The 16,170-nt window shown below is 68.8% G+C and overlaps 2 protein-coding genes across 2 annotated transcripts; one reads left to right on the plus strand and one right to left on the minus strand.

Moving 5' to 3' along the window:
- Positions 1-23: 23 nt before the first annotated feature.
- On the minus strand, positions 24-3,110 carry INPP1 (inositol polyphosphate-1-phosphatase). The gene is made up of 6 exons (XM_027741129.2): positions 3,056-3,110; positions 2,083-2,297; positions 1,947-2,007; positions 1,407-1,607; positions 1,153-1,327; positions 24-1,064 (listed from the first exon to the last, which is right to left on the minus strand). The coding sequence occupies exons 2-6, from the start codon at positions 2,284-2,286 to the stop codon at positions 572-574; spliced, it is 1,134 nt and encodes a 377-aa protein (XP_027596930.2). The 5' UTR covers positions 2,287-2,297; positions 3,056-3,110; the 3' UTR covers positions 24-571.
- Positions 3,111-4,771: 1,661 nt separating this feature from the next.
- On the plus strand, positions 4,772-12,927 carry GDF11 (growth differentiation factor 11). The gene is made up of 3 exons (XM_027741131.2): positions 4,772-5,412; positions 9,316-9,689; positions 10,150-12,927. Exons 1-3 carry the CDS (start codon positions 5,034-5,036, stop codon positions 10,528-10,530), a joined length of 1,134 nt encoding a protein of 377 aa, XP_027596932.1. The 5' UTR covers positions 4,772-5,033; the 3' UTR covers positions 10,531-12,927.
- Positions 12,928-16,170: the final 3,243 nt, after the last annotated feature.

Genomic DNA, 16,170 nt, shown 5'->3' on the forward strand with positions numbered 1-16,170 from the left:
CCCCGGCAGCACAGACACGGGGGTGCGAGAGGCGCTTTAATGGGGGGGACACACGGGGGATCCCACCGAGGGGACCCGGCACTCAGAGCTCCCACCCCGTCCCGGCTGCCCTCGGTCAGGGGGTCTCGGCCACCCCAGCTCTGGGGAACCCCGGAGTCCCTGTCCCCATGTATCCTGTACCCTGGTGTCCCTGACACCCCTGATCCCAAACCCGGGGTCTCAGCCCCCCGACCCCACACCCCGGGATCCCTGACACCTCTGACCCCAAACCCGGGGTCCCTGCCATCCCCTTGCCCTTGGTCCCTGTCACCCTGTGACTGCACCTCAAGGTCCTTGAGACCCCCTGCTCTGCACCCCAGACAGCACTGACCCCACACCTTGGGGTCCCAGCCTCTCCTGAGCCCACACCCCAGGGACCCAGATCCCTCTGACCTCCCACGCCGGGGTCCCTGCCATCCCACTGTCCTTGGTCCCAGCCCCCCCATACCCTCGGATCCCAACCATCCCGAACCCTTAACCCCGGGGTCCCAGCCCCCCATACCCACCCGCGGGGGTCTCGGCCGCCGCAGGCTCACAGCCCGGGCACGGTGGCCAGTGCCCCCAGCACGGCCTCCAGGTGCTGGGGGTGCAGATAAGCCACGAGGCCCCCCCGGTTCGCCCAGCGCTCGGCCCCCCCCGCCCCCTCTGCCGGGCGGTTATAGACCAGCTCGGGGGGGTCCCCGGCGCGCCCCTCCCGCCGCGCCCGCAGGGCCCCCTCCAGGGCCACCACCCCCCCGCCCAGGGCGCGCAGGATGGCGTGGGGGGCACAGGCGTCCCAGGCGAAGGTGGTGCCCTCGGACAGCACGTAGGCGTCCGCCAGCCCCAGGATCACGCACAGCATCTTGTACCCCGCGCCCGCCGCGAAGTGCAGGCGCCCCCCGCACAGGGGGCCCAGAGCCCCCCGCACGGCCGCCCCCTCCGCCCGGCTCAGCACCACGCGGGGCACGGGGTGGGGGTCGGGGGGGCTCAGCGAGCACAGTCGGGTGTCCCCGTGGGCCACGCCCCAGTGGTACCTGCCCTGCCACCTGCGGGGACACGGGCACGGTGAGCGCGGATCCCCCCGCCCCCGGGGGTCGCCCCGGTGCCCCCGCGGTGCCCCCGCGGTGCCGGTACCTGCGGGTCTGGGGGTCCCGTCGGAAGAAGGGCTCGTTGATGACGCCCAGGACGGGGCGGCCTGAGAGGCGGTCGAAGGCCCCGACGAGCACCAGGGCGGAGCAGAGCCCGGCGGGGGCGATGCCATCCACGGGGGGCACGTCCTCGCGGCCCCCGATGTACTCGTTGGTGGAGTCTGGGGGGCGCAGCCGGGGCTCAGCGGCGGCACACGGGGGTCCCCGCCCCCCGCCCCGCCCCTGCAGCCCCCCACTCACCGATGGGGTCTATCCACACGGCCAGGTCCCGGGGGGACACGCCGGGCTTGGCGCCCGCCAGCGTCACATCCCCCAGCACCACGTCCCGGTGCACGGCGTCCGCCAGCAGCTCGGCCGCCGCCTGCTCGGGGCCCAGCACCGACAGCAGCAGGGCCACCGTGTCCTCCCGTGTGGCACAGACACGCACGGCCACCGTGCCCCCTGCCACACCTTGAGTCAGCCCCGGCACGGGCACGGGCACCTTCAGCTCAGCCACGGCCCCACAGACCCAGGGTGGGGACCCCCAACTCAGCCACGAGCGTGTGGCCCCAGCGCGGAGACCCCCTCCTCAGCCACAGCCCCGCAGGCCCTGCTGAGGGGACCCTCGAGTGAGCCACGGTTTCACATTCCCAGTGTGGGGACTCCCCCTCAGCCGTGACCCTGCGTGGCCCAGCACTGGGAGCCCCGACTCAGTCACAGCCCCAGAACAGGGACCCCCGACTCGGTCACAGCCCCACGGCCCCAGTGTGGAGCCCCCTGCCCCGGTGACCCCCGACTCACCCTGCACGTCCCTGAACTCGTTGGACTCCTCCCCGTGGATGTGGCCCTGGAGCTCCGGGAACTGGGGGGGCACAGAGGGGGCTCAGCGTGGCGCGGGGGGCGTGGAGCACCCGGGGGACCCCCGGTCCGTACCCACCTCCTTGCCCAGGTCGTGCTTGATGACCTCCTGGATGAGAACGTCCGCCAGGGTCTTGAAGTCCTGCAGGAACCTCCTGTTCCTGTCGGGGCCCGTCTTCTCGGCCACCAGGAGCTGGAAGAGCGGCTCCTCCCGCCGGCACAGCCGCGCCAGCTCCGCCGCCTTCTCCGAGACCCCCACGAGCGCCTGCAGCAGCCCCCCCATGGCGGGACGGGCTGGGGGGGACACGGCGCTCAGGGGACCCCCTGGGAGGGGCAGAGCCCAGGGACGGGCCCTGCCCGGTCCTGAAATGATCCCGGGAGCAGAGGGAGGAAGGGGGGTATGTGGGGACAACGGGGGACAGAGTGACACGGGGACGTGGGAACCTGGGCACGTGGGGATGTGGGGACATGGGGACATGGAGACGTGGGGACAGGGTGACATGGGGACATAGGGATGTGGGGACACAGACATAGGGACGTCGGGATTGTGGGAGTGGGGACATGGGCCTGCAGGGACATGGGACATGGACATGGGGATGTGGAGGTGGGGACGTGAAGACATGAGGATGTGGGGACAGGGTGACATGGGGACGTGGGGACACACACGTGGTGATGGGAATGTGGTGACATGGAGAGGTGGGGACATGAGGACGTGGGCATGGGGACACGGGGCCATGAGGACACAGAGCCATGAGGACACGGGGCCACGGGGAGATGGACACGTAGCCGTGGGGCTGCACCTCCCCCACGGTGCCCCCCTGGTGCCCCCGCGGGGTGTGGGGTGTCTGCCCCGCGTATGCAGGAAGCGGTCGGGGCGGGGGGGGGGTCCCCGCTGCCCCCCGGAAGGCGCGGGGCGATGGGGCCCCCCCGTAACGACCGCGGCCCAAACTCCCCCCCCCTCCCCGGGGCCCGACCCCCGCGGTGCGCCCCCACCCCGAGCCGCCCCCGCGGGGACCCCCGGCCCCCTGGGGAGCCCCCGCCGCTGCCGTTACCGGGGCCGGGGCCGCTGACAGCTCCTGGGGCGGCCCGTGGGCGGGGACGGCGGGCGCGTCACGGAGCCGCTTTAACCCGCTCGCTCCCGCGGCCCGGCGGGGCAGCGCCCGGCGGAGGGGTCACACCGGCGGGGCGAGAGCCCCGAGGGCGGCGGGACCCCGGTGTAGGGGGGGACGGACCGCGGCGACTTCCCGGGGTGTCACCCCGGGGAGTGGCGCTGCCGTGGCGGCGGGGGAAGCCCCGCTGCGATCCCGCTGCCCCGGCGTCCCGTGTGGGGTCCCTGTGGTGTCCCTGTGGGTCCCTGTGGGGTCTCTATGGGGTCCCTGTGGGGTCTCTATGGGGTCCCTGTGGTGTCCCTTTGGGGTCCCTGTGTATCCCTGTGGGGTCTCTGTGTGTCCCTATGTGTCCCTGTGTGTTCCTTTGGGGTCCCTTTGGGGTCCCTTTGGGGTCTCTGTGTGTCCCTGGGGTCCCTGTGTGTCCCTTTGGGGTCCCTTTGGGGTCCCCGTGTCCCCCCGTGTCCCCCCGTGTCCCCCGTTTGGGGTCCCGGTGCCCCCCTGCAGTTCCCACGGTGGCCGCGCGGTGGCGCCGCCCCCCCGGCGCTGTGGGACCGACCCCGGGAGCTCAGTGGCGCCCCCTGGCGGGACGCGCTGGCACCGCCCCCCGGGACCGGGGGGGGTAACGGGGCCGCCCCCCCCAAACCCATCCCGGGACAGCCCCCCCGCCCGGGCCGTGTCACTTCCCCACCGCACCGGGCCAGGACCCCCTCACCACCCCCGCCGCGCCGGAGCGGTGCCGGTGTATCCCCGGTACCTCTTCCCCTCTCCATGGTTCTGATGGGGCCGGCACCGGAAGGGGGGGGGGTCCCAGGTCACCTGTGGGGTCCCCCCACTGATCTCAGTGCTTGTGGCAATCCTTGTTACTCCTGGAACCTACTGACGGCGGCATCTGCCCCGTGCCAGGCTTTGCTCAGAGTGGGCAACCTCACTGCTCTGCCCCCCCAAAGCTCGAGCGCCCCCGCCTTGGGGACAGCACCCCCGTGACCCCTCGAGCTTCCCACGCCCCCAGTTCGTGGTTGGTGTCCCCCCGAGCCGTGGTGTGATGGTCTTCGTTGCTCCCGGGACCCACTGGCGGTGGCTGCAGCTCTGCCCGGTGCCAGGCTTCTCCCGCGGGGCTCAACCTCCCCCTCCGCCCCCAGCACCCGCTGCAGCCCCCCGGGATCCCCGTGCCCCCCAACTCATGGCTGGGTTTCCCTCGGCCAAGGTCCCTGTTACTCCTGGAACCCGCTGACGGTCACTGCAGCACTTCCCGGTGCCAGGCTTCTCCCAAGGCGGGCACCCCACCCCCTCAGCACCCACTGCAGCCCACCGGGGACCCCCATGCCCCCCAAGTCAGAGCTGGGCTTCCCTGGGGCAGGCTCTGCCAGCCCTCGCTGCTCCTGGAACACACCGAGGGCTCTCCGGGGCTCTGCCGGGGCCGGCAGCGGAGCGCGGCGAGCGGGGGGCTCTGAGGGTGGGGGGAGTCCGGGGGGGCCCGGGACGCGCATCCCGGGGGGCGGTGCACTTGCCGGGACGCGCATCCCCCCGGCCGCACTTGCCGGGAGCGGGTCCCGCCGCGCCGCCCCCCGCCCCGAACGGGAGGCGGGCGGGGGGTCCGGGGCGCACCGGGCGGCGGCGGGGCCGTTCCCCGGGCTCGGGGGGCCGGCGGCGGCTGGTGCCAAGCCCCTGCCAGAACCTCTTTTGTGCGCCCGCAGCCAATCAAGGCCGCTGACGACACACTTCTCTTGGGGTATAAAACCCCGGGGCCGCCGACACCGCCGCTTTTTTTCATCCCCCCCCCCTTCGGCCCCCCCCGGGGTCCCCGCTTCCCCGCCCCCGTTACCGCCTTCCCCCCCTTGCGCGTTGCGGTGGAAGCGGGGCGGGGGGGCGGCCCGGTGGGGAAGGGTTTTATTTTTTTTCTTCTTTCTTTTCTTTTTCTTTTATGTATTTTTTTGTTTTCCCCCCCGGCATGGCCCCGGTGTGGTGGTTGTTGGGGTCGGTGGTGGCGGTGGTGGCCGGGGGGGGGTCGGTGGAGCAGCCCCCCGCCTCCGAGCCCGCCTGCCCCGTGTGCCTGTGGCGGCGGCAGAGCAAAGAGCTGCGGCTGGAGAGCATCAAGTCGCAGATCCTGAGCAAGCTGCGGCTGAAGGAAGCGCCCAACATCACCCGGGAGGTGGTGAAGCAGCTGCTGCCCAAGGCCCCCCCGCTCCAGCAGCTCCTGGACCTCCACGACTTCCAGGGGGACTCGCTGCAGCACGACGAGTACCTGGAGGAGGACGAGTACCACGCCACCACCGAGACCGTCATCAGCATGGCCCAGGAAAGTCAGTGCCGCCCTTTGTTCCGCTGCAAACTTCGCCGGAGGGCTCCCCCCCAACCCCCACCCCCGGCCCGGGCTCCCCCCTCCGTTCCCCTCCCGATCCCCCGGTCCCCTCCCGCCCGCCGGCACCGTCCCTCCAGGACGCCCCATCCTCCGCTTCCTCCCCCGGGGCTCCCCGACCCTCCTCGGGGCTTCCCGACCCCCCCCGGAGCTCTCCGACCCTCCTCGGGGTTCTCCGACACCCCTCGGGGCTTCCCGGTTCCCCCCGGTCCGTGCGGGTCCCGCAGGGACACAGAGACGTGGGGACGTGGGGACACAGGGACATGGGGATGGGACAACGCGGCCGCGGCAGCCCCGGTACGGGGCACTGGGAACCGGGAGACGGGACTGGGACAGGGGACTGGGAGCTGGCACTGGGTGCTGGCACTGGGGACTGGAAGGTGGTACTGTGTGCTGGGACCTGAGACTGGAAGCTGGGACTGGGGACTGGGAGCTGGTACTGAGTGCTGGGACCTGACACTGGGTGCTGGGACTGGGTGCTGGAACCTGGCGCTAGGTACTGGGACTGGGTGCTGGAACCTGGCGCTAGGTACTGGGACTGGGCAGTAGCACCAGGACCCGGCACTGGGAGCTGGGACTGGGGACTGGGACCAGGGATGGGGGACTGGGACTTGGCAGTAGGGACTGATACCAGCCACTGAGTGCTGGGACCTGGCACTGGGAGCTGAGACTGGGGACTGGGCATTGGAGACTGTGACCAGACACTGGTACCAGTCAGGAGTGGGACTGGGCACTGGGAGTAGCATCAGGACCCCGCACTGGATACTGGGACCTGGCACAGGGAGCAGACTGGGGGCACTGGGCAGGTCCCCAGGGCACAGGGCAGGGTGACAGGAAGGTGACAGCCGGGTGATGGCAAGGTGACAAACAGGGTGACAAACAAGGTGACATCAATGTGACAACAGGCTGTGCTGGGGACAGGCTGGTGCAGTGAGGGGTGTGAGGGGTGTGAGGGCTGTGAGGGCTGTGAGGGGTGTGAGGGGCTGTGAGGGCTGTGAGGGCTGTGAGGGCTGTGAGGGGTGTGAGGGGCTGTGAGGGCTGTGAGGGCTGTGAGGGGTGTGAGGGGCCTTTGTGACGGGGTGTGAAAGGGCTGTGGAGGGCCTGGTGAGGGTTGTGAGGAAAAACTGTGGGGTGGTAGGGGCTTGTGAGGGGTGTGAGGGCGTGGGAGGGTGTGAGGGGCTGTGAGGGGTGTGAGGGGCTGTGAGGGGGGTGGAGGGGTGTGGAGGGGGCTGTTGGAGGGGTGTGAAGGGCTGTGAGGGGGGTGTGAGAGGCCTGTGAGGGGTTGGTGGGAAGTGAGGGCTGTGAGGGGCTGTGAGGGGTGTGAGGGCTGTGAGGGGTGTGAGGGATATGAGGGGTGTGAGGGGTGTGAGGGATATGAGGGGCTCTGGGGGCTGTGAGGGGTGTGAGGGATATGAGGGGCTGTGAGGGGTGTGAGGGATATGAGGGGCTCTGAGGGGTGTGAGGGCTGTGAGGGGTGTGAGGGGTCCCCGGTGGGACAGCAGGGAGGGGACAGGTCACGGGGACTTTGCTGCGACGTGATGTGGCCCCGTCCCTCCCCAGATCCCCCGGGGTCTCTCCACCTGCTCCAGCCGTGGGACCCCCGGGACAGGGGGCGGGGGGCCGGGTGCGAAGGGCGAGCGGAAGGGAGGGAAGTGTGAGGCGCTGCCCCCCTCCTGCCGCCCCCCGACGAATTTCCTTCCCAGGCATTAATAGACTCGGGCGGCTTTGAAATTTTATTACCCATAAAATTGACGACACGCTGGGGTTTTCCTCTCTCAGCCGCGGCAACGCTCACGGCCCCCGGGCCCCCCTCCCGCCCCTTCACAGCTCGGGGGCCCCCAAAATAAATACCAGAGGGCAGCCCCTCCTCCCGCACGGCCCCGCGCCGGGGGTCCCACTTCTCCGGACCCCCGGCCGGATGCGCCGCGGGTCCGCTCCCCACCCCTGACTGCCACCGCTCCGTTATTATTATGATTTTTCCTCCCTCCTCGCCCCCCCGGGGCAATTGTGGGGGGTTTTATGGTTCCTGAACAGAAGGAGGGAAAGGGCTTTACAGGCAGCAGAGCCATAAAGCTCTCGGGTTCCCCCCGGCCGCCCCCCCACTAATCCCCGGCCACCACCCCCAAACCCCCCACCCCCCCGGGGGTTTTTAACTGCAGGAGGAACCCGGGAAGGTTAATTGGGTCCTAAACCCATTGAGGGGCTACCCGTGACCCCCGCGACCCGCGGGGGGGAGGGAGCTTAATGAGGGGCGATGGGGGCCGGGGGGACCGGGGCGAGGGGCCGGCGGGGGCCGGGGGGGGGGCCGGAGCCGCTCAAGGTCAGTGGGACGTGAGGACACGGGGACACAAGGACATGGGGACACGGCAGAGCCACCTCTGGCACACGGCACCTCGGGGCTCCGTGGATCTGGGGGGGCTCCGGTCGGGAGGCTGATGGGGCGGGGGTGGGAGCCCCGAATCCGGGCCCCGGTGGGAACAAAGAGCGTGGGGGGGCCGGGGGCGGCCCCCCTCCCGGCACATGCCCAGCTGTGACCGGTGTCCCGGTAACCTTTATCCCCTGTTGCCACAGCGACAGGACGAGCATCCTGGCACCGCAGCCAGCGTGTCAGAGCCCCCCCACCGGTTCCCCCGGGCCCGGTGTCCCCCCGAGATGTCAGTCAGAGCCCCGGTGTCCCCCGGGATGCCACAGCGACCCCCGGGCCAGCAGAGGGTCAGCGGTGCCACCGGTGCTGCCGCTGTCCCAGCGAGGGGCTTTGGGAGCAGCTCCCCAGGACCTGCCCCGGCTCCAGCACCGCTCCAGCATCTCCCACCTGGAGACCCCCCAAATCCCACCTCATGGCACAAACTGGCCACCGCAGACCCCTGTGCAGAGGTGTCACCTCGCCCACAGCCCCCTGTGGGGTGACATCCCACCGGTGACGGGTGGCAAAGCCTCCACCGAGGGGCTGGGGGGGCACAACCTGCTGAGAGGACGGGCACGGGGGAGTTCAGTCGGGGGTTTGAGCACCGCGCATCACAGGGGGAGTTTGGGTGGAGGGTGCTCGTGGCCCCCAGGCCCATCCCGGGGGGGTCGGGCCCCCCCAGCCAGGGGGCCAGGCGGCATTCCGGGGGCTATGGCCGGTGTCGTGACCCCCGTGAGCCCGGGAAGGCCTCGGCGCAGCAAATGGCCCCGCTGCAGCTGGGTGCTATTAAACCTGACCGGTGCAGGGGGAGGGGGCTGCGCGGGGCGGGGGGCGAATTCCCAGCTCAATTTGACACAGATGTTTGCCGGGCCGGGAGGGCCGGTGTGGGGCCGGGGTGCTGCCGCGGGGCTGGGGGAGGGACCCCCGGGGACCCCCGGGTCCGATGGGTGCTCGGGGTTGTCACCTCACCCAGGTGGATGTCCCTGTGGGGCCACTCACCCTCACCACCTCTGAGCACGTGGCCCTGGCACGTCCTGCTGGGGGGCCGGGAGAGACCCCCAAGGTGTGGTGCTGCCCCATAAACCAGCTCAGGGAGGGTGGCAGAGGGGGCTGGGAGGTAGAGCCCAGAGGTACCTGGGGCCAGGCACATTCCCAGCTCCAGCACTGGGATGTGCTGGGAAGTGGCTGCCCCGAGCAGGTGCTGTGGGGCCGGAGCCCCCCGCCCTGCCCAGCCCGGCCCCCTCCACGGGGCGCTCACTCCAGGGGGCTCAGGATTCCCCGGGGTCAGGGGGCAGCCAGGGATCACGGCGGGTGGAGGGGTGGTGACCCCCGGGGCAGCCTCTGACCCAACCTTCAACTCCTAACGACCGAGGAGGAGCTCGCGGGGTCCCGGGGTTTGGGAAGGATCCCGGGGCCACCCCTGACACCTCCTTCCTCCCGCAGCGGACCCGGTGGTGCAGATCGAGGGCAACCCCCATTGCTGCTTCTTCAACTTCAGCCCCAAGATCATGTTCACGAAGGTGGTGAAGGCGCAGCTCTGGGTGTACCTGCGGCCGGTCCAGCACACCCCCACCGTCTACCTGCAGATCCTGCGCCTGAAGCCCGTCACGGACGAGGGCAGTCGCCACATCCGCATCCGCTCCCTCAAGATCGACCTCAACTCCCGCCTGGGGCACTGGCAGAGCATCGACTTCAAGCACGTGCTGCAGAACTGGTTCAAGCAGCCGCAGAACAACTGGGGCATCGAGATCAACGCCTTCGACCCCAACGGCAACGACCTGGCCGTCACCTCGCTGGGGCCCGGCGCCGAGGGGCTGGTGAGTGTCCTCGGGGGGAGTGGAGGGTGTGGGGGGCAATCGGGAGGGGTGGGGATGAGGCTCTGTGGGGAGGGTGACAGTGGAGGAGGGTGGTCACGGATCTGGGGAGCAGTGGCAGCTCCACAGGGACAATGACAGCTCCCTGGGGCTTGTCACAGCTCTGTGGGGACAGTCACAGCTCCAGGGGGACAATGACACCCTCCTGGAGCTGGTGACAGCTTTGTGCAACTGGTAACACCTCCATGGGACTGGTGACACCTCCGTGGCGTTGGTGACATCTTGATAGGGCTTGGTGACAGTGCAGTAGGGCTGATGGCAGCTCCATGGGGCTGGTGACACCTGGACAGGGCTGGTGGCAGCTCCATGGGGCTGGTGACACTGCCACGGGGCCGCTGCCATCCCGTGGGGCTGGGCCGGGGTCCAGCGGGGCGATGGCTCAGCGTGTCCCTCTCCCCCCCAGCACCCCTTCATGGAGCTGCGGGTCCTGGAGAACAACAAGCGCTCGCGGCGGAACCTGGGGCTGGACTGCGACGAGCACTCGACCGAGTCCCGCTGCTGCCGCTACCCCCTGACCGTCGACTTCGAGGCCTTCGGCTGGGACTGGATCATCGCCCCCAAGAGATACAAAGCCAACTACTGCTCGGGGCAGTGCGAGTACATGTTCATGCAGAAGTACCCCCACACCCACCTGGTGCAGCAGGCCAACCCCCGGGGCTCGGCGGGGCCCTGCTGCACCCCCACCAAGATGTCCCCCATCAACATGCTCTACTTCAACGACAAGCAGCAGATCATCTACGGGAAGATCCCCGGCATGGTGGTTGACAGATGCGGGTGCTCCTAGAGCCCGGCTGGGGCTGCCCCTCCGCCCCACCACCCCCTCCACCGCCAGCTCCTCGTTTCTTCCGCTGTTTCTTGCTTTTCTTTAAGATTTCTTTTTTTTTCGGGGGAGAGGAAAAAAAAAATACAAAGACCAAGCGTTGAAATTCCTTTGGATGTTGGAAGAGAGAGAGAGAGAGAGAGAGAGAAGGAAATCCCACGGAGAAACGCTGCACCAAACCCGCGATTCGACATGCATTGTGCAATAAAGCAACCGAACGGAGAAGGGAAGGGGGGGCCGGGACCCCCACACGGTGACACGGTGACACGGCGACACGGCACCGGGCGGCTCCCTCACCCCAGCTCAGCAGCAACGGGGAGAGGAGGAGGCCGAGGAGACCCCGCACCCCCTCCTCGCGCTCCTGGAGCAGCAGCGGGAACGGGGCCAGCCCTGCCCGCCTCGCGGCCGAGGTGACACCCACGGGCAGGTGACCTGGAGGTCCCCGAGCAGCCACGGGCTCCCGCCGGAGCGAAGACGGCGGGGTCCGGCAGCGGGACCCCCGGGACGGGCGCGCCGGGGCTGTTCCGGCCCGGGAGGAAACCGTCTCCCTTCTTTAATTTATTTATTTATTAATCACCCTCCCGGCTGGCGCTCGCCCTGGTCCCTCCCTTCGCATCCTCAGCCCGGACTGCTCTGGGGGGGCCACCCGGGGACCACCGGCACCCCCAGGCTGGAGGGGACGGAGCTGCCGCCCAGGGGACGGATCCAGCCCTGGCACCGGCGCAGGGCACACAGCGCTCTCCCGGGGGGCTCGGGGGTCTCCGCCGGCGGGAGGGCGTCCAGCAGCCCGGGGTTATCCGGAGGCAGCCCCGGCGGGCTTTGGACGGAGGCTCCGGCCGGGGAGAAATTCCGCTTACGCGGCGCATTCGCGTCCCGCCGCCCTCGGCGCTCCGGAGGATTTTTCACGTGAGAAATGATGATTCTCCCGCGTTCCCAGAGCCCGGAGGCTCCAGCGCTCCCTCCGCGGTGCCGCCGGGGCCGTGCGGGGCCGCTGCCGGCGCCGGGCGGGCGCTGACCCCGCGGCTCGGGGAGGGGAAGCCCCCGCGGCCCCCGGGCCCAGCACTTATCCCGAGGGTGCCGGGGGGGACACGCGGCTCCATCCCGGGGCCAGGCGGGGAACGACCCCGTGGCCAGGCACGTCCGCACCCCGCGTAGCACTTAAGGGCCGGCGCCGGGCGGCCGGGGGCTCTCCCGGGATGTTCAGCACTTGTCCCCGGCTCCGCGGAGCCACAAGCGCTTACAAGGACGAGGCCACCCCGGGGACGAGGACACGGTGCCGACCCCCGGCCGTGCCGGACCCCGGACCCCCCGCCTGGCAGCACTTACGGCCCCTCGTGCCAGGCTCCCGATGCCACCGGGCTGGTGGCTCCGGCGGTGGCAGCAGGGGTGGGAGGTGAGGGGATAGGCATGGGTAGAGCCGGGGTTCCAAGGAGTGAGGTTCTGGAGGCAGAGGAGCATCCCCCAGCCCCGCTCAGCCCTGAATGGGGGGTACAGCTCAGCCCCAAAACACCGTGGCCAACAGCCCCTCGTGGCCGAGGTCCCCAAGCCAAGGGGTCAGCGGTGGCTCTTCCAATACATCGGATAAAACGATGCCAATGAAAACCCCGGGGCGGGGGCAACCCCTCCCCCTGCCCTTCAGTGCCTTTTGGGGGGGCCGTGGCCTCCGGCAGCCCTGGGGTCACTGTGGAGGAGGGGGACCCCCAGTGTCCCCACACGGTGCCCGTGTTATGCCGAAGGCAACGGTCCCAGGGAAGACAGAGCCAGGCACTTGGAAAGATCCAGAAGCCACTGGGAAGGGACTGGAAAGGGTTTGGAGCTGCCCTGGCCCTGGGGGAGCCCCAAACCCACTTGTCACCCCAAAAGGCCCCCCAGGGCCCCAAGGCGACTGTCACAGGCAGGTGGCACTGAAGGAGAAATGATGGGAAGGCCTGGGCACTGGGACCAGTTAGCATGGGGCACTGGGACCAGTTAGCATGGGGCACTGGGACCCATCAGCTCCAGGCAGTGTGACCAGTCAGCTCTGGGTACTGGGACCAGTTATCTCCAGGCATTGGAGCCAGTCAGCCCCAAGCACTGGGACCAGTCAGCCCCAAGCACTGGGACCAGTTACCTCCAGGCAGTGGGACCAGTCAGCCCTGGGCACTGGCCCCAGCAGCAGGCAGCACTGGTCCCAGTGCCCAGGGCTGACTGGTCCCATAGGTGACTCCCAGGTGGGGGTTGCGGGGCTGGTGGCCCCCTCAGTATATTATTATTATAATTATTATAATTATTATAATTATTTCCTGGTGTATCGGTCTGTGTGTAACGTCTTAGGTTCCTTTTCTGTTCGTCTGTTCGTTGTTTTGTTCCTCGTTCTGTCGCTCTGGGGGGTCTGGGGGGGTCCAAGACGGGCCCTGGGGGAGGGGGGGGCTCACAGCGGGTCCCAAAAGGCCACGGCTGGTCGGGGTGGGGCTCACGGTGGGACCAAACTCAGCACTTGAACAGCAAAAATATACAAGAAATAATAAAAAAAAAAAAAAAAAAAAAAAAAAAAAAAAAGAGAGAGAGAGAAATAATCCAAGAGTTCCAAGCTTTCAGCTCCATCTGCACCCCTGGGGGGCCCAGCACCGTGGGCGGGGGTCGCAGGAGCTGGTGGCACCGGGACCCCCGGGCAGCACCGGTGCCATCGATGTCCCCCGAGACATTGGGCTGGTGGTGGCTCGTCCGGCGTCAGCAGGAGGGAGCTGGTGGTGCCACCGCAGCCGAGGGGCGGCCGGAGGGGCCAGAGGGGCCGGAGCAGCCCCTCGGGGGCTGGGAACCGTTTGCACTATGGAAAGGTGGAGAAGGGACGAGGCCGGGACCGATCGCCCTCGTGGGCGTCCGTGGGCACCGGGATCGGCCCATCAGTGCCAGGGCCGGGGGGCTGCGGCACCCCGGGGGGACAGGAGGAGGAGAAGACCCCCCCCCAGAAGAAGATCCCCCTCCCAGGCCCAACGACACCCACACTCCTCGTCCCGTCTGAGCCCTGGATCCGTGGGGGCATCTGGCACGGGGACATCCAGCATGGGGACAGCCAGCACTGCCACCACGTCACACGCGGCCTTGTCACAAAGGTCCGCCTGCGATGCCACCCCCGGCTCCCCCGGCGGCAGAGACGGAGGGGGTTGGTGTCCCTGGAGCGGGATCGGGGGATTTGGGGCCCCTGAAGAGCCACAGGAGAGGAAAAGCCCCACAGGTGTCCCCGTGACTCCGGTGTTGGACAAGTGACATCTGTTGTAACTCGTGCCCCAAAGGCCTCCCCGGCCCCGGCCCCAGCCCTGGCTCCTTCGGTTTTTTAGACTTTTTGTAAAATAAAAAATTTTATAGAGTCAAAAAGATACTGGGAAAAAGGGAAAATTGATGATAAACGCATTTTGCTTGGGCTACTGATCGTGGCCCTCCCCGGGACCCAGCCCCCCACCCAGATCCAGCCCCCCACCCGGATCCAGCCCCCCACCCGGATCCAGCCCCTCACCAGCACCAGATCCCACGGTCAGCACCAGATCCCCGTGTCCCCGCAGCCCCTCTTGTGTTTCCACGGCCCCCCCGCCGCCCCCTCCCACCCTTCCCTCGGGATCTCCCGGCCTGATCCAGCTCCGAGGGCTTGGGAAATCTTTCCTGATGCTTCTCATTTTTCCCATGCTCCCGGCGCCGGCTGCACCCCAGGGACAAGGGATGAGAGGGGACAGAGCCCACCCGGTGCCCTGTGCCTGGGGCAGAGCCCCCGGACATTCCCAGGTTTATCTCCCACCTGGGAACCACCCACAGCCCCCTCCCCTCCCCTCCCGAGCCCCCCGGACACGCTGGTCCTTGTGCCTTCACACAACCAACACCTGGAGAACCCACCCAGGAACAACCACCCCAAAACTGGGAACAACCACCCCAAAACTGGGAACCATCCCTAAACCTGTTCAGCCCCCCAGAGATGGGCGTCCCCATCCCAGTGATGGGGGGAGGGTCTGAGACCACCACTGAGGGGGGGTCACCACCTTGAACCCCCCGAGAGCTGCAGGGAGGGCGGGTTGACCCTGAGGAGGGGATGGACAACACAGGACAAGGATAGAAGACATGGGACAGGGATGGAGGACAAGGAACAGGGATGGGGGACATGGGACAGGGATGGAGGACAAGGAACAGGGATGGGGGACATGGGACAGGGATGGAGACCCAGGACAGTGCAAGGGACACCCCGCACCAGGCCACCAGCTCCGGGCCATGGCAGGAGCTGTGTCCCCCCTCCCAGCCTCCATTTCCTCCCAGTGCAGCCCCCCGGTTGTAAAGCAGAGATTTACAAGTGGCCCCAAGTGCCGGAGGAGCCGCGGGATCAGGGGCAGCTTTATGGAGCCTCATTAGGGGCTGCAGGTATTCCGGGAATGTCCAGCAGCCAATTATGGCTGGGCCAGGACAGGGGACAGGGTGGGCAGGGGATTGTCACCACAGGAGGGGACAGGGTGGGCACTGGAGGGTCACTGCAGGAGGGGACAGTGTGGTCACTGCCCACGGGGCCGGGGAACCTTCTGGCCCAAGTGAGGGCCAGACACACGGCCGTGGCTCCAGCTCAGCCCCCGATGGGTCAGACGGGCCCCAGGCCCTGCTGGGGCGGTGACTCCCTGGCCATTGGCCGTGTCCCTGCTCTCCCGCTCCAACCGGGGTCCCTCAGGACACGTTGGAAGCTGCTGCTCCCCCTGGGAATGCCCCGGGCCCCTCCACACCCCATCCCTGCCCTACAGATCCCACCTGCTCCCCCCAGAGATCCCCCAGCCCCCCCGGGGGCTCCGAGGGCAGAACTGCCCCAGCTCTGCCCCCTCCACAACTGGGGGTAAAACCCTGGGGGGTCTCCAGGAGCCTTGGGGAGGCACGGAACCAAGAGTGACCCCCCACCCTGTACCCCAGCACGGCCCTGGGGACAACACCAGCTCCCATGGGATCAGAATCCCCCTCGGGGGCCACGGCCAGGGGGTCCTGCGGGGGGACCGGGCTGTGCCACCCACCCCGAGGGCCGGAGGAAGGAGGTCCGGGGGCGGGGGGGGTTTGTTTGTTTGCTTCGAGGGCGATGTCAAGAGTTTAACGAGCGCTCGCTTTTGTTCTGGTCACGTCTCCCCCGAGGCCGCCCGGGGGCTGCACCCCCACATCCCTGCTCCCCCCGGCCCCCGTGACCTAATTCGGAGACCAAGGGCAGGGCTGCAGGGGGACAAATTAGGAACGGGGACATCCGGGCGACCACCCACGGCGGCCCCACGGCCCCCCGGACCTGCCCCTCCGCCGCTGACAGGACCGGCCGCCCGCGACATTCACAGTAATTAAACCACCAGCGGGGGCTTGGCCCGGCTCCACCGGCCCTGCCGGGGCCGCGGGATTATCCGGGGGAGCTGGGCACGGGCCAGGCCCCCCCCGGCCCGAGGGCAGCGCTGGCACCAGCACGGGGCTCCCCAGGGACCCGGCGGGTCCGTCCCCAACCTGTGGCAGGGACGGGGTTTGGTGCCATCCCCGAGGTTCCCGAATGGTCCCAGGATCTGGGTGGGTCAGTCTCCAGCCTACAGCTGGGGTGGAGTTTGGTGCCATCCCAAAGGTCCCCAGACCATCCCA

Source organism: Pipra filicauda, unplaced genomic scaffold, assembly GCF_003945595.2.
Source record: "Pipra filicauda isolate LSUMZ 115617 unplaced genomic scaffold, ASM394559v2 scaffold185_size1782982_pilon, whole genome shotgun sequence".
Classification (NCBI taxonomy): Eukaryota; Metazoa; Chordata; class Aves; order Passeriformes; family Pipridae; genus Pipra; species Pipra filicauda.

Coding starts and splice junctions, on each gene's coding strand:
- INPP1 (XM_027741129.2), bottom strand. CDS start 2,286: ATGGGGGGGCTGCTGCAGGCGCTCGTGGGGGTCTCGGAGAAGGCGGCG. Junction 2,008..2,082: donor AGCACGACCTGGGCAAGGAG/GTGGGTACGGAC, acceptor GTGCCCCCCCAG/TTCCCGGAGCTCCAGGGCCA. Junction 1,608..1,946: donor CGAGTTCAGGGACGTGCAGG/GTGAGTCGGGGG, acceptor AAGGTGTGGCAG/GGGGCACGGTGGCCGTGCGT.
- GDF11 (XM_027741131.2), top strand. CDS start 5,034: ATGTATTTTTTTGTTTTCCCCCCCGGCATGGCCCCGGTGTGGTGGTTG. Junction 5,413..9,315: donor CATCAGCATGGCCCAGGAAA/GTCAGTGCCGCC, acceptor TTCCTCCCGCAG/CGGACCCGGTGGTGCAGATC. Junction 9,690..10,149: donor GGCCCGGCGCCGAGGGGCTG/GTGAGTGTCCTC, acceptor TCTCCCCCCCAG/CACCCCTTCATGGAGCTGCG.